The sequence below is a fragment of the Vanacampus margaritifer genome, chromosome 6, assembly GCF_051991255.1.
Source record: "Vanacampus margaritifer isolate UIUO_Vmar chromosome 6, RoL_Vmar_1.0, whole genome shotgun sequence".
Classification (NCBI taxonomy): domain Eukaryota; kingdom Metazoa; phylum Chordata; class Actinopteri; order Syngnathiformes; family Syngnathidae; genus Vanacampus; species Vanacampus margaritifer.
This window is the reverse complement of record NC_135437.1, coordinates 1,938,437-1,963,333: the sequence shown is the minus strand read 5'-3', so window position 1 is coordinate 1,963,333 and position 24,897 is coordinate 1,938,437. Positions and strand designations below refer to the sequence as shown.

Below are 24,897 nucleotides of genomic sequence, written 5' to 3'. Positions count from 1 at the left end.
CGCCCCCCAGATCCCGGGTATCCCCCGCACCCAGGCATCGTGCCAAAGAGGGGACAGCGGAGCGGAGAGGGCTCCCGCGCCCACCCCACCTCCCGCCGCGTGGCGGGACGGAACACCAGGGGCAGAAAGGGAGATGGGGGCATCGGGGGACGGGCGGAACCCCCGAACCCCCGAACCCCAGGCCCAGCGGGGAAAGGCCCCGGTCGTCACTCCAGCGTTCTTAGTGAAAGCTAACCCTGTTACTGAGTTTGCCAGCTCGCCGACTGGCGAACTCTACCCCTAAACCTTGAATGTGACCCCACCCAGTGTATATACAAGTGTGTGTGTGTGTGTGCGTGTGGTGCTTTAAAATTGGGAGCAGGTGAACCGGAGCAGAGGGAAAGCATATCCCCACGCATCCACCCGCCTCCCAGGCATGTTAGTGAGTGTATGCGGTGCATTCAAAAAATAAATAGGGGGCGGCGCGGCGGGGACACGGACAGGGGACATCTGGGCCAGGTGCTCTGCCATTAGGCATGCTATCTAGCAATTTGGATTTTCCAATTGTTTCAACCTGATTTTTTTGTTCAATCTGAACCAGTACATTTTACATGAAATAACAGGTGCAGGTTTATTAATTCAATGCATTGTTCTTTTTATTTTAACCAATTGTGTAGTCAAAACTTAATTAAAGAGTTTTTGGTCAATTAATGTAAATGCAAAAGTAAGTGAACCCTGAGCTGCATTGCTTAAAACAAGCTGTCAAGTAGGATCATGTAGGACAAATTGGTAGCTAAACTAACCACTGAAATGCACCAATAAAATGAGAGGTTTAGCAAAGAAATTGTGCATCGCTGACTGAAACAGAGACAAAACCACGTTACTTTAGTCTTACCCAGGTGAACCTTTACAGGTCAGTCATGCTGAGAGGAGAAATCTCAGGGGACCTCATGGTTAGTGACAGCACATCTTTCTGGGGAAAGCTATAAAGTCATCTAAATTTTTTTTAAGCTTCATGATTCCACTGTGAAGCAGATCATCTGCAACTAGAGAACACTGAAAATGACTACAAACCAGCCTAGAAGTGGACGACCTTCTAAAATATCAGCAAGACCCACAATACAAATGATAATTCAGGTGAAAGCATACCTGTGCCTCTTTTTCTGCATCAGGGACACATGTGCATGCTTCAACAATCAGAAAAAAAGTCAATCGACAAGGCTTTCATGGAAGGCTTGCTAGGTAGAAGCCTCTGCTCACAAAAAAGATCAAAGCTTCTCATCTCAACTTTGCCAGCGAGTACCTGGACAACACTGAAGCTTTTTGGAAGTCCCTTCTGTGGACAGATGAGTCCAAAATTGAACTGTTTGGTCACAACTAAAACAGTCATGTTTGGTGAAAAGTGAACACTGCATACCAGCAAAATAACCTTCACCCGAGAGTGAAACATGGGGGTGAGAATGTTAAATTCTGGGCTGACTTTTCATCCTCAGGACCTAGACAACTCCACATAGTCCAGGGAATTATGAATTTAGAGGACTATTGTGAAATCCTGGAACATAACTTGAAGCTGTCCTTTGTGAAGTTACAGCCTGGTAGACGATGGATCATGCAATATGACATTAATCCGAAGCATACCATCAAAACAACCAAGGAATGGCTGAAGAAGAACAAGATAAATTTTCTGGATGTGCCCAGTTATAATCCTGACTTAAATTCTTTCAAAATACTGTGGCAGGACCTGAAGCGGGCAGTTTATGCTCGACTGCCATCCAATCTCTCAACTGACTGCATTTTGCAAGGAAGAGTGGCAAAATTTCCCCCAAAGTAGATGTGAAAGACTGAAGTGAGAAAGTGTTTGGATGCAAAAGGTGTCTGATTAAGTGAGAGGTTCACATACTTCTGCAACCATGATTTTTTCCTTAAATCAACAACTTTTGTTCAAGACTGAATGACAATATTATCGTTCTTTTTGTTCAAGTCCATTATTTTTAATGTCAGCATTGTAGATTTGGGTATGACTAAACATTTAATAAGGTTATTTTATTATTTTATAAAAAAAAACTGACCATGACTGCAGGATTCACAGGACAAAAGTTTAGACACACTTTCTTATTCAATGCATTTGCTTTATTCTAATGCCTGGTTACTTTGTAGATTCTCACTGAAGGGATCAAAACTGTGTCTGAACTGATGTGGAGTTATGTACTTAAAAAAAGGTGAAATAACTGAAAACATGTTTTATATTATAGATTTTTAAAAATGGCCATCCTTTGCTCCTGGTTACTTTTTTTGCATCCTCTTGACATTCTTACCTCTGAGAACTCCTTAAAGACTGTTGTAAAGCTCTTTCAGATGACTACCTTTTGAAGCTCATCAAGAGAATGCCAAGAATTTGCAAAAAAGTAATCAGAGAAAAGGGTGGCTATTTATTTATGTACTTATTTTATTATTTTAATTTTTTTGGTTAAGTACATAACTCCACGTGTTCATTAGTTCTTATAGTTTTGATGCCTCCAGTGAGAATTTACAATGTACATAGTCATGAAAATAATGCATATGTATTGAATGAGGTGTGTCCAAACTTTTGGCCTGTACTGTGTATATACTGTATTTCATGTCTGTCCATCTATCCATCTATCCATCCATTTTCTCAACTGCTTACACAGAAGAACAACCTAGCACACACAATCACACCTACGAACAATAATTTAATTAAAATTTTCCTTTAGACAAAGTTTCTTATTTTTCTGGCTTCCATAGTTGTACCTTGAGAGATTGTCCACTTGTAGCAGCTGCAATGAAAATATTGACGGAACAAAGTCTGGATAGTCATGTTCCAGTGATGCCTTTCATAAAGGAATTTATGGGTGGGGGGGCATGCAAGGGAGACGTGCAGAGTTGTGGCAACTACAAAGGAATAAAGCTAATGAGCCACATAATGAAGCTATGGGAAAGTGTAGTGGTGGGCAGAGGTGAACATTTGTGAGCAGCAGTATGGTTTCATGCCCAAAAAAAAAAGAGTACCAGAGATGCAGTATTTGCTTTGAGGATGTTGATAGAGAAGTACAGAGAAGGTCAGAAGGAGCTGCGTTGTGTCTTTGTAGATCTGAAGAAAGCTTACAACAGGGTGCCCAGAGAGGAACTGTGGTTTTGTATGAGGAAGTCTGGAGTAGCAGAGAAGTATGTTCAAGTGGTGCAGGACATGTATGAGGACTGTAAGACAGTGGTGAGGTGTGCTGTAGGTGTGACGTAGGAGTTCAAAGTGGAGGTGGGAGTACATCAGGGATCAGCTCTGACCCCCTTCTTGTTTGCTATGGTAATGGACAGGATGACAGATGAGGTTAGACAGGAATCTCCATGGACTATGATGTTTGCAAATGACATTGTGATCTGTAGTGAGAGCAGGGAACAGGTGGAGGAGAAGCTAGAGGCGTGGAGGATTGCCCTGGAAAGGAAAGGAATGAAGGTTAGTCATAGCAAGACGGAGAATCTGTGTGAGGAGTTTAAGTATTTAGGCTCAACAGTCCAGAGCAATGGAGAGTGTGGAAAAGAAGTGATGAAGCGTGTGCAGGCAGGCTGGTGGAGAAAAGTGTCAGGTGTGATGTGTGATAGAAGAGTTTCAGCTAAAATGAAAGGAAATATTTATACAACTGGGGTGAGACCAGTGATGTTGTTTGGTCTGGAGACAGTGCCACTAAGGAAAAGACAGAAGGCAGAGCTGGAGGTGGCAGAGATGAAGATGCTGAGGTTCTATTTGGGAGTGACCAGGATGGATAGAATCTTGAATGAGTACGTCAGTAGGACAGCACATGCTAGAGGCTTTGGAGATAAACTCAGAGGCCAGACTGAGATGGTTTGGACATGTCCAGAGGAAAGATAGTGAGTATATTGGCAAGAGGATGCTGAGTTTTCAAATGCCAGGCAGAAGGTCTAGAGGAAGACCAAAGAGGAGGTTTGTGATTGTTTCACATGTGCATGAAGACTTATTCTACTTAATTCCCACAATAATACGTTTGACTGTACAAATGAATTGCTTCAATCGTGCTTTCAAACATTTTTCACAAAGATGTTTCTTTCACTAATTTAAAAATAATGCAGTTTTTTTTTTATATACAACAGAGTAGAACTTAACAAGCAATTACCAGATACGAAGTTAACACCGGAAAGACGAGCATTCTTAATTTCCTCCTCCGTCCAGTTCTCACGTCGTAAAGCTTGTCGACATAACTTTTGCTGTTTTTTCTTAAAGGAGCGTTTAAAAGCAAGAATTGTATAAAACTTAAAATCGCTGCATGTACTCTGTTCTGACAGCCCACGGCACAGCACAAAGACAAAGACATTGTTTTGTTAGCTTAGCTAACACAAAGGAAGAGGTCGGGTGGCTCAGCCTTTCTGCTTACGATTTGCGCTCGCAGCTTCATGACTTTGTCACAAGAAACTCGTCTATTTAAACAACAAACATTGTGCTATAAGCACGTTAGAAATACACTGTGTTGCAATCATAAAATTTCTTCTCAGGGAATATTTTTTACTGGAACGCAGAAATAAATTGCATAAATTGGCATAGAATGCGGTTATGACCTTTTCAATTCTGCATTTCAAGTAAAATAAGAGAGCTTCAATTTAAAATATTACATAAAATGTATCCTTTCAATAATTCACTTTCTAAGTTCACTGACATAGATGCTAAATGCACCTTCTGTGGAAAATAATCTTAAACGGTTTTGCGTTTATTTTGTAATTGCCCTGTATCATCAACATTTTGGGGGGATTTTGAAAAGTATGTGTGAGAAAACTGGACATGTAGTTGACCTCAATTGAATTTGTAATTATTTCTCTTTCGTGCCTTAGGTTATTTCTCCTTATCTTCTTTGTTTAGGTTTCTGTTTTGTCTTTTATGTCGAATTATTGTTTGTTTGTCATATATAGAATTGTTGTTAGATTTTTTTCAATAGTTGTGAATGTTAATAAGCAAAGATGGAAACTTTGAATGGATGTCTGATGTCCCAATGCTGTGATTGTTAAAAGCAGTTTCAATTTAAAAAACAAACAAATAAACTGTACTCAACATGTAGAAAAATTTAATATAGACATTTTATAGCTCTTTTGCAGTTGACGTCACAACCTTCATGGGAACGCCCCCTGTGGGACGCTGGATGGCAGAAGAACCACTTGCCTCCATTTAAATTGTTGAAACTCGTACTGTATATGATCGATTATCTTCTAAAGTAGTCATATCTTGTGCGGTCGGTGGCTTTGATGCCACAATGCTAGTCATTTGTTTCATGCTAGTCAACATAACATGACATCATCACAATGTTTCAAGATAGAACGGAATGTGTAAAAATGTGAAGTTGCTTAAAACAGTAGTCTTAACATTATGTGTATTTTAAAGAATATCCTGTATATATTTTTATGTTTTTATATTATCAACTGTCGTTTAGAGGCGGCGCCTAAGGCGCGGCTCAACTTGCTCAAACTGTTCTGTGTTTTTCCATGACATATGAAAACAGAAACTTAACCATGTTTATATGAAACGAAACTGAAACTTAACTGTAATAAAAGCGACTTGTGGCCGGGGGAGGAGAGGGAGTCGGACGGAGCCGAGCGTGAGTCAATGTCTCACGTCTCCCCTTCTCTCCCCAGCCGCGGTTGCATTCAAACAAAGCACAGCTTCTGCCTCGTTTTTCCTTTGTGCACGGTCGGTAACTAAGGGGATCTGTAATATCAGACCCAACAAAAAATAACACAAAAACTAGAGCTACGAGCAACTATAAAGGGCCCTCGTAGCTCAGGCTACTTTGGGATACTTGCACGTTAGGGTACTGGCACATTGGAATTAGAATTAATTTGAAAATGGCACAATAAACCATGACATAAGGATTTTTTTTTTTTGCTGCTTTTTGGGCTGCTTCACCTCTACTTTTGTGATTTTATTAGGCAGAGAAGTACCAGACAGTATTCATTGCGTTCGCAGGACCTCTATTTGTTCTCTGACCCAAGCGCCCGGACAGAAATTGGGGAAAAGGCTTTTGGGTACTGAAAGATATTACAACATTTTTAATACTTTATTTCATATATTAACCATTGTTATACATTATTAACATTTTAATTCTTTATATTAACCATGTGGAAATGTTTTATAGATGTGAAGTAGGTAAAGTAGTTTTGAACTCAGTATAATTTGACCTTAAGGTGGGACCCATTGTTTGGTCTAGAAGTTCCTTCTCTGTGCGAAAACACATTTCTGTTCGTGAGAGAGACCGCACACTCATATAACTATGTTACATTAGGAGCTGTTGAGTTCAACTAGTTTGTGAGATTTTGTTATGGGAGAAAGTACTGAGAAGTGCCTTGAAAGTATATTTTGACTAGAGACGAATACAGCTGTATCTGTGTGCTGAGAACTCTGTTTTTCAACCTGTATTTTTCCATTATATAACACATTTACTTATTCATGAGGGGCGGTGTTGGAGACACTGTTCTTGCGATTTGATTGTAATAAAGTGTGGGCTCTTCGAAAGAGGAGTAGCATTATTGATCTGAAACTGTTGGAGTTTGATTCAATGATGTAACGGAAATCTCCGGAATAAATCATCCTGCGCAGGAACTCTGTTCATTTCTTATCCCATAATTTGATTTATTGGACACGCAAAAGTATGGATTTTTAATATACCTTCTTCAGTACTCAGCACCCTCAGCCTGTAATCTTCAAGCTCAAAGCTCAAGGAACTGGTGTCCTTAAATATTTTTAAACGTAAATTGAAAGACATGAAAACAGCTTCCATACAATGTCGATGTTTTTAGCTTGAGTGTGAACAATTTTATTGATCATTTAATCCAAAATGTTGTGCTTTGTAAATTTTTTAATTTGTCTCACTCTGTACTGTACTTTGTGTTCTTTTGCTGGTGCCTGTCCTGGCCAGGTCTCTTTTGAAAAATAGGTATTTAATCTCAATGGGACCAACCTAGTTAAATTAAGGTTAAATTAAATAAAAATATTTCTTGTACCTGTTTTCTGCTTCTTTTGACTCAAATTAAAAAACTTTTTTTTTTTTACCAAAAGCAAATCTGCAGCCACTGTCCAGGAATATTTTTTTTTAGTAGGCTGGTTGTTTTTGCTGAATTTGAAGCTTAATTAGATCAATTTTTACAATATTTTACTTCTACCTCTTATTCTGACAAATATTACTTCCTATCAAATTTGCTACTATTATGACTTTTAAGAGTATACAAGCACAGACACATTGGTGTTCAGTCAACAGTATTAAATTTTCAGTTGCTATACTAACATTTTACTTTCCTTTGTGGTTTGGAAGCAAACATGCAGTTTGTAAGATGCCTTTATACACGCATACAGGCATGCACACATATGCGCACAAGCCACACAGAGTTCAGTGTATTCTGGTGAATGAACACAGGGCCAAAAGTAATTTGGTGGGCGCAGCAACTGCTTGAACATTATAAATGTGTGTCTTTTTGACTTACCTGATGTTAAGCAATGGTAAGGCATGTAGTTTTTAATGTTTACTGACATGCTACATGCCCTTTCAAGGACAGATAGATTAGAAAATCACATGAAAATGGAACATCAGATAAATTTAACTTGGTGTCAGAAATTTGGGTGGGGGGTGGGGTCAGAGAGGGAGAGAGTGGAGAGAGTGTGTGTGAGAGAGAGAGACTAAACAACAAAGTGATGCACTCTATTATTCTGCGTTGTACTGCACTGTTACACTATCGATTATCGCAGCACTTCCATTGAGTTCCGGGTTACTATCAAAGCTAGTAAACATTCAGTACTAAAATATAAATGGTTATCAGAGAAACTGACCATTAGTCCCGGTTCCAATCAATACTTGTGCGCAACTTTTCCCGACAATGTTGAAGAGAGGCAGTAATGTTAAACTTATTGGGCGTGCAAAAAAAAAACAAAAAAAAACTAGGTACCCTATGTGTTCATATAGCTCTTCTTTAAATGCATTTGGATTAACATCGTTCCCTATACTCTCAAATAGCTGTACAGTTACATTTTTTCTACATGGCAACTGTGAAGCTACGTTAGCAGCCTAGCACAACCTGATTAGCAATGCAATATAAACAAAAAGCTAGACAGATGCACAAAAGCACGCATTGTCACACATGACAAAGAAAGTTCTACTAAAACGATAGACATGTTGACTGTTAATTTTGAAACGTACAAAACAAACTTACCTGTTGCGCCGTCAGCCTACTTAAGTAAAACAGGCAGTGTACTTTTGACTGAAGATTGAATGAAATCACAGCTCCACTTAGTGGACAAACAGTGTAAGAGCACCATTCTGCGCCGCTCAAACACCCTTCATCATGTACCGATTTGTGCGAAACTAAGGATAGTACAATAATTGGCAAAATTTGGGCCGATTGTTGATTATTTTGAAAAGTGCTATAATCGGCCGATTACTATTTTTGGCTCTGGTGGGGGTGTTAGTTGACTGCGCTAGGCTTGTTAACATGCTGTGGTTGACAGCCCGGCTGGTGGAGAAAGGGTGGTGACAAGCTCCAGATGGGCTGTACTAGCGTTGAGCTGTCATGGTGGAAATTCCAGTGGGTCCCTCGGTGGATGTATCTCCAATGAGGCTTGAATTTCTTTGGATTGTGGCATTTTAATGCAGCTTTTTGTCATATTTTTGAGAAACACACCAGTTTTGAGATCATTATTATTATTCCATACTCAAGAATAATTTCCCCAGTTGAACCTCATACTGAAGCGCTATTAGCAAGCCAACTATGAACCTGGAATTAACAATGTTTACTTTCTCTCCATTTGACTGATGTACTGGATATATTCACTTGTTTAACTATATCCTATTTTGTTTTTGCGTTTTTGTTGTAGAAATATTTCAACCTGATCGATCCAGTCTGAGGAGGACACGGAGTGAAGAGACTTCCAGTGCTGCTGGATCGCATAGCAGGTAAGGACACGTACTGCATAAAATTTCATTTCAGCATACTGCATAAAAGATTTGGAATATGATGAAGCTTCACCCTCAGACCTAACTGTCCTTGAGCTGTGATACTGAACCATTTGTTTCTCCTGATGCTTTCACATTACTGAGAAATTTCCCAATGTGTCATAATGACAGTTCATGATGCAAGGAGGTTTTGTGTTCTGTTAGAGATGTCCTAATCCTGATTATGTGATCGGTAATCAGTTCAGATTGCGTCATTATCAGCTGATCGGAATTGGAGGGGAAATGATCGGGTTTTTACATTTTTAGTATTTACTTATGTATTTATTTTATTTTTAAGGGCAACAAAAAAAAATCCAGAGGTATACAGTGCTGCTCAAAAGTTTGTGAACCCTGCAGGCATGGTCAGATTTTTTTAATAAAATAACCTTATTAACTCTTTCACTGCCAGACGTTTTCAGAAACGGGTTGTCCCCACTGCCAGCCGATTTAAGCATTTTGAGTGATCTTTCAAGGTCGACAGAAAATGTTGTGTTTGGACTATGGAAACACACATACTACCAAATGAAAGATTGGACTCTCAGCTTTCATCAGAAAAAAAAGTTTGTTTCTACCTTATTCCGTTCTTCAGTAATCATCAATAGAAAATGGTTACTTTCTCCGAAATTCTCTCTTTTGAAACAAAAAACGGAGAAAAAGAGCTTTTTGTGAAACGATGTTATTTCATGTACTCTAGTGAATTGTACACTTCTTTTTGTCCATGAATGATGCCACAAACACCTAAATAGTGCTTTACTTCTGTAAAACGCTTTCACCAACAATGAAAAAGTGTTTTTTGATTGCAAAATACGTTTATTTCCATTCAACAGTGTAACAATTTGACAAAACAATTTCGCAAACTATTTACAAATGTGTGCAACTGTGGTGCTACTTACAATTATGTGGATGTTTCAAATACAGTTTTTCCTTTTGTAACGCTCTCCTGCGTGCAAGGAGACGCCAGGACTCACACAACAGTTTACTTTCACTTTCACATTGGTCCGTTTTGCGTGCAAACGTTACACTTTCTTGACGGCCTTTTTTTCCGGGGAATAAAAAGCAAGTAGCAGACTGTACACACTTCCTCCGATGAATATGCATTGGACTCGGGGCACTCTCCGTCGTCCGATGGAACGTCCGCCTGTGCGTGCTCGGTTGCGCTCCGCATTACGACACCGTCATAGCCGCCGCGTCAGCGGTTCCAATTTCGCCGTCAAGCTCGGATTCACCTTCATCATCATCGAGGATGATCACCGTCGTCATCAATGTACTATTTTAGCGTTGGTCGATGCCTTTCGTCTTGTAAGTGTAGAGCTGCTTGCAAACGCTCGCCATTGCCCGTTCCCTCCTCCTTCTAGCTCCATCTAACGTCTTCTACTGCCGCGTCAATGCTTTCCAACCACGGAGTCACCCTCATCTTCATCATCTATGATGATCATCGTTGTCAACAATGTGCTTTTTCAGCGATGCTTTTGGTCTTTGAAAAAAACGTCTCGGGTGTGAGCTCCTCGCGACCGGCCGCCATTTTTCCTTTGTCTTCCATTCTCATCTCCTGCTCGACGCTCTAGCTCCGCCTCTACTGACGCCCACCCGATCTTGTCAAAAGAGAGTCATCGCTGCCCTCTAGGGGCCAAAAATAGTCATTAGGCACAACAGACAGACTTGAAACTTTCACCAGACATGCGGAAGGGTTTCCTCTACCCGTTTCAAAAAAAAAAAAAAAAATCATTGGATGACGTCTTTTGACGTCATTGGCAGTGAAGCGTAGGTTTTTACTTGACGTCTTTAAACGTCAGTGGCAGTGAAAGAGTTAAATGTTTAGTCATACCCAAATCTACAATGCTGACATTGAAAATAATGGACTTGAACAAAAAGAATGATAATATTGTCATTCATTCTTGAACAAAAGTTGTTGATTTAAAAAAAACTCAGATTTCATGGGTGCAAAAGTATGTGAACCTCTCACTTAATCGGACATTACACCTCCTTTTGCATCCAAACACTTTTTCACTTCAGTCTTTCACATCTACTTTGGGGGAATTTTTGCCACTCTTCCTTGCAAAATGCAGCCTGTTGAGAGAGGTTGGATGGGCGTCTAGCATAAACTGCCTGCTTCAGGTCCCGCCACAGTATTTTGAAAAAATTTAAATCAGGATTTTGACTTGGCACTTCCAAAACATGAATCTTGTTCTTCAGCCATTCCTTGGTTGTATTGCTGGAATGCTGGATTATTGTCATGTTGCATGATCCATCGTCTACCAGGCTGTAACTTCAGAAAGGACGGCTTCAGGTTATGTTCCAGGATTTCACAATATTCCTCTGAATTCATGATTCCCTGGATTATGTGGAATTGTCCAGGTCCTGAGGATGAAAAGCCAACCCAGAATTTTACATTATAACCCCCATACGTCACTCTAGGGTGAAGGTTCTTTTGCTGGTATTCAGTGTTTACTTTTCACCAAACATGACTGTTTTAGTTGTGACCAAACAGTTCAATTTTGGACTCATCTGTCCACAGAAGGGACTTCCAAAAAGCTTTAGTGTTGTCCAGGTACTCGCTGGCAAAGTTGAAATGGGCAGCTTTGATCTTTTTTGTGAGCAGAGGCTTCTACCTAGCGAGCCTTCCATGAAAGCCTTGTCGATTTACTTTTCTTCTGATTGTTGAAGCATGTACATGTGTCCCAGATGCAGCAAAAGAAGTCTGCAAATCCTTTGATGTGATGTTCGAGTTGGCTTTTTACCTGGATTATCATTTTTCTTGTGGTTCTTGATATTTTAGAAGGTCATCCACTTCTAGGTAGGATTGTAGTAATTTTCCGTGTTTTCTAGTTGCAGATGATCTGCTTCACAGTGGAATGATGAAGCTCAATTTTTTTAGACGACTTAATAGCTTTCCCCAGACAGATGTGCTGTCACTACCCACTTCCTGAGGTCTCCTGAGATTTCTCTTCCTTTCAGGTTTTGTGTTCTGTTCTTCTTTTTCTTTTCCTTTCGGCTTTTCCCTTCAGGGGTTGGCACAGTGAATCAGTTGCCTCCATCTAACCCTGTCCTCTGCGTCCTCTGCTCTCACAGCAACTACCTTCATGTCCTCTTTAACTACATCCATAAACCTCCTCTTTGGTCTTCCTCTAGACCTTCTGCCTGGCATTTGGAAACTCAGCATCCTTCTGCCAATATACTCACTATCTCTCCTCTGGATATGTCCAAACCATCTCAGTCTGGCCTCTGAGTTTATCGCCAAAGCCTCTAGCATGTGCTGCTCCACGCCTCTAGCTTCTCCTCCACCTGTTCCCTGCTTTCACTAAAGATCACAATGTCATCTGCAAACATCAGAGTCCATGGAGATTCCTGTCTAATCTCGTCTGTCATCCTGTCCATCACCATAGTGAACAAGAAGGGGCTCAGAGCTGATCCCTGATGTAGTCCCACCTCCACTTTGAACTCCTCCGTCATACTTACAGCACACCTCACCACTGTCTTACAGTCCTCATACATGTCCTGCACCACTTGAACATACTTTTCTGCTACTCCAGACGTCCTCATACAAAACCACAGTTCCTCTCTGCGCGCCCAGTCATAAGCTTTCTCCAGATCTACAAAGACGGAATGTAGCTTCTTCTGACCTTCTCTATCAACATCCTCAAAGCAAATACTGCATCTGTGGTACTCCTTTTTTTTTGGCATGAAACCATATTGCTGCTCACAAATGTTCACCTCTGCCCTCAGTCTAGCTTCAACTACTCCTTCCTATAGCTTCATTGTGTCAGCTTCATCAGCTTTATTCCTCTGTAGTTGCCACAACTCTTCACATCTCTCTTGTTCTTAAAAATGGGCACTAGCACACTTTTCCTCCATTCCTCAGACATCTTCTCACTATCTAAGATCCTGCTGAACAACCCAGTCAGAAATTTTACTACCTCTCCTAGACACTTCCATACCTCCACAGGTATGTCATCAGGACTGAGTGCCTTTCTACTCTTCATCCCCTTCAATGCCCTTCTCACTTCATTCTTACTAATCTTTGCTACTTCCTGGTCCACAACAGTCACCTCTTCTACGCTTCGTTCTCTCTCATTTTCCTCATTCATTAACTCTTTAAAGTACTCTTTCCATCTTCCCATCACACTACTGGCATCTGTCAATACACTTACATCCCTATCCTTTATTACCCTAACCTGTTGCACGTCCTTCCCATTTCTGTCTCTTTGACTTGCCAACCTGTATAGATCAGTCTCCCCCTCCTTATTGTCCAACCTAGCATACAAGTCATCGTAAGCTGCTTGTTTGGCCTTTCTACTTTCACCTTACACTGCATTTTCCTGTACTCCTTTCTACTTTCTTCAGTCCTCTATGTCCCACTTCTTCTTAGCTAACCCCTTTCTCTGGATCAACTTCTGCACCTCCTCATTCTACCACCAAGTCTCATTATCCCCTTTTCTTTCCAGATGACACACCAAGGACTGTACTACCCGTCTTCCTTGATCACATTTGGTGTAGTTGTCCAGTCAAATCAATTGTGCAGTCAAAACTATATTAAAAATATTTTTTGGTCAATTCAAGTAAATGCAAAAAGGTGTTTTGTGTTCTGTTAGAGATGTCCTAATCCTGATTATGTGATCAGCAATCAGTTCAGATTGTCAATATTGTCATTCATTCTTGAACAAAAGTTGTTGATTTAAGAAAAACTCAGATTTCATGTGTGCAAAAGTATGTTAACCTCTCACTTAATCAGATATTGCACCTCCTTTTGCATTCAAACACTTTGTTTGGTGATTTATCAGTCTTTCATGACTGACCTGTATGGGTTCACCTGGGTAAGACTAAAGTGATGTGGTATTGTCTCTGATTTAGTCAGTGATGCACAATTTCTTTGCTTAACCTCTCATTACATTGGTCCATTTCAGTGGTTAGCTTAGCTACCAATTTGTCCTACCTGATCCTACTTGATTGCTTGTTTTAAGCAATGCAGCTCAGGGGTCACTTAGTTTTGCACTTACATGGTTTGACCAAAAACTTTAATTTAGTTTTGACTACACAATTGATTTTTTAAAAAAAAAGAGCAATGCATTGAAATGATAAATCTACACCTGTTATTTTATATAAAATGTAATGGTTCAGATTTAACAACAAAATCAGGTTGAAAAAAATTGAAAATCCAAATTGCTGAAGAGGTTTACAAACTTTTGAGCAGAACAGTGTATTGCCAAAAAAAACATACAACACACACTCTGCAACATCACAGCACACCCGGAAAAAAATAAAGTAAAAACATCCAGTGGGGGAACATTTTGGTATTTGTTGTGGGACGCTAACATGAAGCTAGCATCATGTAACAACAATAATGTCTACACCATGGTACTATTTTAATGTGGAAAGTGGAGACAGTGCAACGGCGACTTGTGGTGTGTGCAAAGTGAGCATTACGTGTACCAGAAAAGATATGGATGCATTGCGCGCTTCCCTGCTTGCCGCTGCTTGCTCTCCACTGCCAACGGGAGCTCTGTAGGGACCCCGTCCTAGCATCAGTCGCCCTTTGCGGATTCGGCGATCCTACCTGGGCCGGCGCCTAGTCTAGCCTGTCGCAAATCCGAAGCGTTTGTCGCCCTTCGTGGGGTGGGTGATCCCGCCCGGGCCGGCGCTTAGTCTAGCCTGGTGCTAATCCAGATCCAAAGTCAAAATCGGGTAATCACAAGTAAAACTAGAGCTCCGGGCAGCTATAAAGGGCCCTCGCAGCCCAAGCCACCTTGGGGTACTTGCAGGTTGGTGTACTGGCACGTTGGGGTAGTGGCACATTGGAAGCAGAATTTCGTTGAAAATTGCATAATAAACCTTTACATATGGATTTTTTTTGCCAGGTGTGATGATTGTGTAAAAAGCTTTTTGGTCAATGATAATAAGACCCTCAAAAATCAGCGTCCTATTTTATTTTTTGGCAATGAGTTTCCCCTATTGCCATTGTTTTAAAAGTGTATATATATGTGTGTATATATATATATATATATAACATATACACATCATAGTTAGTTTTACTCATAGCACAATATTGCTTTTATTCTCCATAGAGGGCATCGTAAAAAAAAAAAAATCATAAATGACAATTATCACACAAAGAGTATCCAAATTTAGGAAAAAATACCTTAGGTGTCGTAATTATTATTTTTTGTCGACCCAAGGGCTAGGTGGCGCTATATTTATAACAGACTATTGTCATAGAGATACCTTCAGGTCGTGACTCTAAACATACAAGTGAAGTTTGGGATTTTTTGGAACATATACCAGGGAGTTATTATGTACTTTGTCTTTCATAGCGAAGGAAATATGAAGCACAAAATATGATGCCCCGCCCCCGTCATATTGTATTTAGAAAACTCAAGGTTTTTCCCCCCTGTTGATGGCCCAGGTCTTGACATGGTCCATGCCAAGACTGAAGTCAATTGGATCAAATGTGTAGGAAACATAAGCAAGAGTATGCCCCGTGTAAATGTTCTAAAATAGGCAAAAATCTTCAAAAAATCAAAAATCCAAAAATTCGCAGATCACTTCCTGTTCATTTAAGCATATGGGTCCAATAGACTTTTTTGTAGGTCTTGGGCTACCTGATACCAATTTTTTTTGTAGATCTTACTTTAAAGTAGTAGTAGAAGTAGTCGGTCTGTTGTGGTGTAGAAGGAGCTGAGCCGAAAGGCAAAGCTCTCGATTTACCGGTCGATCTACGTTCCTACCCTCACCTATGGTCACGAGCTGTGGGTCGTGACCGAAAGAACAAGATCCCGGATACAAGCGGCCGAATGAGTTTCCTCTGCAGGGTAGCCGGGCTCTCCCTTAGAGATAAGGTGAGAAGCTCGGTCATCCGAGAGGGACTCAGCGTCGAGTCGCTGCTCCTCCACGTTGAGAGGAACCAGTTGAGGTGGCTCGGGCATCTGGTTCGGATGCCTCCTGGACGCCTCCCTGGGGAGGTGTTCCGGGCATGTCCTACCGGCAGGAGGCCCCGGGGACGACCCAGGACATGCTGGAGAGACTATGTCTCTCGGCTGTCCTGGGAACGCCTTGGGGTCCCGTCGGATGAGCTGGCTGAAGTGGCTGGGGAGAGGGAAGTCTGGGCTTCCCTGCTAAAGCTGCTGCCCCCGCGACCCGACCCCAGATAAGCGGAAGAAGACGGACGGACGGACGGACGGACTTTAAAGTAGTCATTAATACATTTCTAGGGGGCGCTAGTGAGTATTTTTTGTAAAAATCGCACAAAACATGATACATAATGCTCATTTTGACAGGCCAGATGTGTGTGCCAAGTTTCATGAGTTTTTGTGCATGTTTTGGCCCTCAAAATTGGCGTTGTTTTCTTGGCGAACAGTACCTTGATTCACGAAAACTCACAAACTTCATGTTATGACATCATGAAGGCCTAAACACTCTTCTCAGATTCAGTTAACGTGGTTGGAGCAAAAATTTAAAGAAAAAATGTAGAGAAAAAAATTGCCAGCAGGTTGGCTATCAGTACGAATAAATATAAGTTCGTAGATGTATTCAGACCTGGACTCTCATCAAATGTGTGTTTTGAGAAGATAGGATCTTTTGGGTCAAGTTATTTGAGATTTTATTGTCACGGTGAATCATAAGACTTTGCGGCACCATAACTGCCACACCCTTTGGCGAAAAGTTACGGTATTTAGTGTGGGCCATGATCAACATCTTAAGGCTTTTCTGACAGAATTCCAACTGGATCCCTCAAACGGGCTCGGTACAATATATACAAATGTAAAGTATGACATTTCTTGTCACCACTAGGTGGTGCTACATATTTAACCGAATATTATCATAGAGTTGTTTTCAGGCCCTAGCTATTAAGATGCATGAGAAGTTTGGGATTTTTTGGAGCTTGTATAGTGGTGTTAAGAATTTCCTCTTTTTTGATGAAGGAAATATTAAAGACAAAATATAGTAATATATATATATATATATATATATATATATATATATATATATATATATATTTCAAAAAGTCAAGTTGTTGTCCCAGGTCTTGAAATAATACATGCCAAGCTGGAAGTAAATGGGATGAAAACTGTTGGCAAATGGGCAAAAAGAATGACCACAGTTAATGTTAAAAAATGGGCCAAAATTGGACATTAAAAAATTCATAACTCACTTCCTGTACATTTTAGGATATGGCTTCCACTGACTTTTGTGTGTGTCTCAGGGTGCTTCAGGTGCTTGCCAATTTTTGTAGCCCTCGGTCAAACGTGCCGGGATTGGTGCATATTTTTCCACGCTAGGGGGCGCTATATGTTGTTATGGCAACTTCATGATATAAATTTTTTCGCCAAGCCCAAGGAGTATGCAAAGTTTGGTGAGTTTTTGTAAATGTTTAGGACCCCAAAAACGAGATCCTTTACAAAGAAGAAGAACTAGAGCTGCGGACAGCTATAAAGGGCCCTTGCAGCCCCGGGCCATTTTAGGGTACTTGCATGTTAGGGTACTGGCACGTTTGGGCAGTTGCACATTCAATCAGAAATTATTTGAAAATGGCACAATAAACCTTTCCCTATTATGGATTGTTGTTTTTTTGCCAGGTGTGATGTGTGTGCAAAGCTCAATCAGTTTTGGTCAATGTTAAGACCCTCAAAAATCAACCTCTGTTTTATTTTTGTGCAATGAGTTGCCCCAATTTTAAAGTACATATATATACATCATCGTTAGTTTTACTCATAGCACAATATTGCTTTTATTGTCCATACAGGACATAATAAATAAATAAAAAAGTACATTATGTATGGATAGGTCTGATGGCACTAAAATATTTAAGGGGTCGAAAGTAAAAAAAATATTCATAAATTCCTTTGTTATCACACTTACAAAAGTATCAAAATTTTGTACAAATATGAAAATACCTTATGTGTCGTAATTTTTTTTGCCGACCCAAGGGCTTGGTGGCGCTATATTTATAACTGACTATTGCCATAAAGATAACTTGTTGAGCCGTATTTTGTAATAACGGTGCATTTTGGAATAAACGTCCAAAATGTAATAACTTTTTCATTTCATTTTGTAATAAAGCCGCATTTTGTAATAAACTGCCCCAACGCATTTTGTAATAAATTTTGCCTCATTATGTAATAAGTTATTACATTTTGAGAAGATTATTACAAAATGCACTTGCAACTTTTTTATTTTCTAGGAAATGTAACAATGTGGTGCATTATGTAATAATACCTATTATTGTTGTTTGTTAAACAATGAATTTATACAAGAGTGACTTTTTTTTTATTTTTATGCAATTTCCCTTAGAGCTATGTAGCCCAATAAATCTATGTATGACAGAACACATTTGAATTATATAGGCCAATAACTTGTGGCCAAATTCAAAGCTCTACATGGTCTGTCACTCAGCCAGGGAGGGGAGGGCGGGCTGTAATCTGATTGGCTGCTGCATCAGTTCTACAAGGATCATGCACTGCTTGCATGCTTAATTGAGACAGCCAACAGAGTTCAACATGATCCCAGGTCTGAAAAAACTGTCAAATATTATCTGTGTAATTGAATATATGGAAGTATAAAGACAGTTGCAGTTGATCTAAAGTTATGTAGATGTTTTGCCCTTGAAAAGAAATTCTATGACTGAATTTAAACCTGCATTGTCCAAGTTATGCTCACTGCATTAACCTGTCTACTTGCACCGGCCCGCCCGCGGACAAAAAAAAGGCACAAAATGCAGTTTAGTTTTGGGAGTTAAACATTTTCCCTCTTTTGTCACCCTTGTAGGTCTGCTAATTATAACCCTGACCTGCACCCTGCAGGGGCTCACTGTAGGCCATGGACAAAAACAAGCAATGACCGAGGAAATGTACAATGTCATAGTTCGCAAGTTGAGAGGAGAGTTTCATGTTCCAGTTTCTGAATGCACAAGAATTCAACAAAATGCCTTGGTGCGTCTCTGGAGAAATCAAGGGGTCTATTCTCTCAGTGAGGATGGGCAGACACTGCTGTGTGCCGGCAAGCCAGTCATGCTACAATCTAATGTTGATTGTGTTGTTAAAAAGGGTCTAGATGATAGAAAGGGTTCTGGAGCAAGAAAGTTGAGCAAACGACTAAGAATGCATCATATTGGCATAAGTGAAAGAAAGGTGCAGGAAATCTTGAACAGAACTGAGTGTTACCAACTTCAAAATGCAAAGTTTCTGAATAAGCCCCCTTTGATGACCATTAAAGTCAAAGAAGTGCAAGATCGACACCAAATTGACCTATTGGACATGGGAAAAATGAAAATTAGTTATGGTCAGGCTTTATACCGTTACATTCTTACAGTGATAGATGTGTTCAGTCGTTACATGTGGCTGAAACCATTGAAAAGAAAAAGTAGTGTTGAAATTGACAAACACCTTAACAAGATTTATCGTGAACATGGACCACCCAAAGTGTTACAACATGACAAAGGGACTGAGTTTAAAGGGGCAGTGAAAATTCTAATGACATCTCTGCAAGTGAAAATAATTGAAAGTTCAGCATATCATCCACAAAGCCAAGGAAAGGTTGAGAGGACACATAGGTGGCTAAGAAAGAAGATCATGTATGATCTGGTGAAATTTTAACGGAACGTAGTTAACTGGGTCAAGCACCTACCTGTATATTCAAGAGTGCTCAATGAGGATCTTAAAGAAGTTTTAGGCTGGAGGTCTCCATTTGAAGTATACTAGTGAAGTGACTCACCAGATGAGTCTGACCCACCAATCCAGCCTGCCTCACCAGATGAGTCTGACCCACCAATCGAGCCTGACTCACTAGATGAGTGTGACCCACCTATCTAGCCTGATGAGCCTGAGGACCCTGTTCTGACTACACCCCCTGTTCAGCCTGTCCTACCAACTGAAATGTTTCAGTCTATTATCAAAATGACCCTTGAGGATGACATGTCAATGCTTGGGACGATTAACAGAGTGTCTAAACATTTTAAAGACATTGCAGATCGATTCCATCCATCAATCTATCTAAGGGAAACATTAAGCCTAAACCTTGGGTTGGACGTCTTTGGAAAGCACACAATTAGTGTACACAGGTTGTACAAAGCAGCAGGGCGCTTTGGTGGTGTGGCATTAAAACTCAAGGAGCTGTTTGGAAAACATTCCAAGTGGTTTATGGCTTGGCTGGTAATTAGACATATTAGACATGGACAATTTGAAATTACGGATATATTTTGGAAATAGAAATTTTGTTGTTTGTTTAGCCTTTTGAGGCAATTTCATATTTGTTTAAAATTAATCTTAGTGGAGAAATTTGCTGGTCACAGCAGCTCTCTAAACAAGCAGAAGACACTTACATTGGTTCATTATTATTTTAAATTTGCCGCAAGCCTGCATGTGTTGGTTGCATTTATTTTTGTTGAAAGGTTCTATAAATGCATAAATAAAGCTGTTCTTTACCTATTCATCAGCGTTTCTATTTTGTATGTGCATATGTTAATGTTTACGAATGGATTAAATTTTGATACCCACAATTTTGTTCTGTATTATAAGAAGCATTATAAGGTTTGTTGGATGTTTATAACTATTCTTGATGTGGTTTTGGTATCCAATAAAAAAAAATCTGGAATTTACAGAATATTCTCTGCTAATGCAACCTTTGAATAGTGTACTGATAGTAATTGGTAAGTACTGCTACTAGGCTAATACAGTGATACTAATAATAGGCCTAACTTTGACAAATGCTTTAAAGTAAAATAAAATACGATTAACAAACAAATAAACAATAATTTAGAATTGTTATTACGTAATGCACCATGTTATTACATTTTCTAGAGAATAAAAAAGTTGTAAGTGCATTTTGTAATAATCTTCTCAAAATGTAATAACTTATTACATAATGCGGCAAAATTTATTACAAAATGCGTTGGGGCAGTTTATTACAAAATGTGGCAGTTTATTACAAAATGTGGCAATTTATTACAAAATGCGGCTTTATTACAAAATGAAATGAAAAAGTTATTACTTTTTGGACGTTTATTACAAAATGCACCGTTATTACAAAATGCGGCTCAACATACCTTCAGGTGACTATAAACATACAAGTAACGTTTGGGAATTTTTTAAGCATGTACCGAGGAGTTATTACGTATTTTGTATTTCATGGATAAGGAAATATAAAACAAAAAATATGATGCCCCGACCCGTCATATAGTATTTTGAAAACTCAAGATTTTTTTCCCGTTTTGTTGGCCTAGGTCTTGACATGGTCCAGGCCAAGTTTGAAGTCAACGGGGTTGGGAGGGTTACTTTTAAAATATAATCCGTTACAGTTACAAGTTACCTGCTAAAAAATGTAGTTAGTAACGTAATCCAAGTACCATAATATTAAAGTAATGTAAGTGGATTACTTTTTGATTACTCAAATATTGAGTATGCTCATGAAGACAAAATAAAAATAAATATCACCACAATATATATTCTATACAATGTGCCCCTGCTATTTGCGGGTGATAGGGACCCGGGCAGCCTACAAATAGTAAAAATCCTTGTGTAATTAAAAAGCATGTAGGTTATTGATTGATTGAAGGCCATATGCTGTTTTCAAACTGTCACTGAAAGCAACCACACCTCACAGTTTGATTGATCGATAGATAGATAGTTGTCACACATCGTCATCCAATCAGGATGACGATGTGTGACATCAAATGCAAAATTAACTTTTATCCCAGTCACAAGTTTAGCCGTGTATATGTTGTGTATGATGTTTAAATAGTGAATTGGTGGGAGGAAGATTTGTTTGGAAGGTGTGACTCACATTATGGTTGTAGGCTAGCAGGCTAGCTAGCAAGAAGCTACAGCGCATAGCATGCCGCTGGGCTCTTAGCTCGGCATCTCAGGAGAGAAAAGCAGTGCACCATTAACACTGTGTATAGTGGAGATGGCGTACTGCTGACCTTGACTCGGGACGTCGTGAGTCGTGAATACTTCGGAGACCTCGCCGATTCCACCGACACATCTTCCTTTGAGGAAACAGAGTCTGGGGACTCTGGGGTTGAAGTCACTGAGGTGGTTGGAAAGCTCCTCGGTGGCAATGCCACAGGGGTGGATGAGATCCGCTCAAAGTTCCTAAAGGCTCTGGATGTTGTGGGGCTGTCGTGGTTGACACGCTTTTACAACATCGTGTGGACATCAAGGACAGTCCCTCTAGATTGGCAGACCGGGGTTGTTGTCCCCCTTTTTAAGAAGGGGAACCGGAGGGTGGTTTCCAACTATAGAGGGATCACATTCCTCAGCCTCCCTGGTAAGGCCTATTAAGGGGTGCTGGATAGTAGGATCCGTTGGGAAGTCGAATCTCGGATTCAGGAGTAATAGTGTGGTTTTCGTCAGGACCGTGGAACAGTGGACCAGCTCTACACCCTCGGCAGGGTCCTTGAGGGTGCATGGGAGTTCACTAATCAGTCGACATGTGTTTTGTGGATTTGGAGAAGGCGTTCGATCGTGTTCCTCGGGTAGTCCTGCGGGGGGTACTTCGGGAGTACGGGGTACAGAGCCCCTTGATACGGGCTGTTCGGTCCCTGTACGACCGGTGTCAGAGTTTGGTCCGCATTGCCAGTAAGACTGATTCATTCTTAGTGAGTGTTGGATTCCGCCAAGGCTGCTCTTTGTCACCAATTCTGTACATAACTATTATGGACAGAATTTCTAGGCGCAATGGTGTTTTCTAATAGCAAAGACAAGCAGAAGACTGTTTCCCTTATTGTTTCTCTTGATGGCTCAGTGATTGAGGTTGTTAGTGCTTTTAAATATTTGGGCATCTTAATTGATGCATCATTGTCTTTTAAAAGCACTATCTCTTATTAATTTGGTTGTTACTAACATACCTTTGAGATTAATTTTTCAAAAATCATTTCCAGTTTAATGCATTTTGTAGAAACTTCATTTGGACGTACGCCGTCTTTGTTATTTACGTCACAACGTATTGCGGCTCCGCTCTGCTGGGTCTTGACTGCGTGCTCCGGACACGTCAATTTTATGGACAAAACTCAGCGTCTGCGCACAGCTGCGGTCCGGCAGCTCTGTCGCCGACAACTTCCCGCAGTGTCTCGCGTGGTCACGCGCGAGAATGTGGCATTAAAACCAACAACAAACACACAAAGTCAGTGCTCAATAGAGAAGCAGAAAAAGGTGGACGTCCTTTGATTGAACTCACCGTCCACTCCCACAGCTTCTGCTTTGACGTTGCTTACAGCATACATTTTTTAAGCATTAAGCATTATGACGTTTTGCTGACATGATTGCGAAATAGGATTAGGCCGGGAGCCAGGTCCACTCCTCAGGATGTTTTTGTTACCTTTTTTTAAAAAAATAATAATGTTTTCTCTTATCTCATACTTTGGGCCATCACAAGTTGATAGGGACCACCCCCAACTCGGGGCCATTTGGTCACAGGGGCCAAAAAACACTCCTATGGGAAAAGCCTCGACCTGAGACATCCAGGAGAGCATGTGCCATCCTCGGGAGCCAACCTGCAGGAGGGGGTATTGAGGCTGCTTGTATCACCCGCTTAGCTGGTGTTGAATCTTCTAGCCGCGCCACGTGTCCGAGCAGTTGGAGAGCTCGGCGCCGGACAGTTTTCTCTTATCTCATACTTTGGGCCATCACAAGTTGATAGGGACCACCCCCAACTCGGGGCCATTTGGTCACAGGGGCCAAAAAACACTCCTATGGGAAAAGCCTCGACCTGAGACACCCAGGAGAGCATGTGCCATCCTCGGGAGCCAACCTGCAGGAGGGGGTATTGAGGCTGCTTGTATCACCCGCTTGGCTGGTGTTGAATCTTCTAGCCGCGCCACGTGTCCGAGCAGTTGGAGAGCTCGGCGCCGGACAGTTGCAGGTAGTATCTCAGGGTTCCCGGCTCTGGTGTAGACTTTTTCAAGATCATGACAAGGAATAAAAAGGACTTGTGAACATTTTCTAATAGATTAACATTCTGTGTAGCCAAATGGAGAAATAATAGAGTGCCGCTTAACCATAAAATTGAACTATGATCAAATATAACTGGATTTTAATCATCCTCTTCCTGATCATCATCCATATTTGTATGGATTTCATCAGCTGCTAAGTCATCCTCATCTGTATCCTCTACTGCCAAGACATCAGTGGTGTCAAAGTCCGGTCGCCGAGGACCTGAGTCCTGCATGTTTTAGAGTTTTCCCACGTTCAACAAAGCTGATTCATATTTAAGCTTATTAGCAAGCTCTGCAGGAGCTTGATAATGATCCTGATAATTGAATCAGGTGTGTTAGAGTAGATAAACCTCCAAAACATGCAGGACTCAGGCCCTCGAGCACCGGACTGTGACACCTGTGGCTTTGGGAATGACATCACCCTCAAACCATAGTGGTTCTAACTTGCCAGTCTCTGGGTTCATGTGAAATCCATGGTCGATAGGGAATGGGATCTCTGGGTAGACCTCATGAGCCTTCTTTCCAGACACATACCTGGAAGTTAACTCTTCTTATGTGCTGGAAGGGTCTTTCTGTTGACCTCTCCACCTTCCCACCTTGCAAGAGGGTCCTCTTTCAGCACATAAGGGTCAACTTCCAGGTACAGCAGCTTGAAAAAGTATTCATTCCCCTTGAGTTTTTTAACATTTTGTCACGGTACGACCTCAAGCATAAATATATTTTATTGAAATTTTATGTCAAAGTTAAACACAAAGTAGCACTCAATCTTGAATTGAAACGAAGTGTCTATGTTATTTCAAACTTGTCATATACCTAAAAAATATATATATAAGAAAATGAGGGTGTGCAAAAGTATTCAGCCCACCCTGGACTAATACTTTGTCGTACCCCCTTTTGCTGCAATTATAGCTCCAGGTGTTGGGGTAAGTCTCTATCCAGTTTTGCACATCGGGAGGCTGAAATCGTTTGTGAACCGCAACCTTAATCTTTAGTCAGCATTATGAA

General features: G+C 40.6%; 1 protein-coding gene across 1 annotated transcript in view; it reads left to right on the top strand.

The window, feature by feature from the left end:
- wwp2 (WW domain containing E3 ubiquitin protein ligase 2) overlaps positions 1-24,897 on the top strand; it is a 145,248-nt gene that overhangs the window by 27,093 nt on the left and 93,258 nt on the right. Inside the window, exon 6 of the mRNA XM_077567937.1 lies at positions 8,855-8,933. Within this exon, the coding sequence (XP_077424063.1) occupies positions 8,855-8,933 (79 nt within the window). The remainder of the gene's footprint in view (positions 1-8,854; positions 8,934-24,897) is intronic.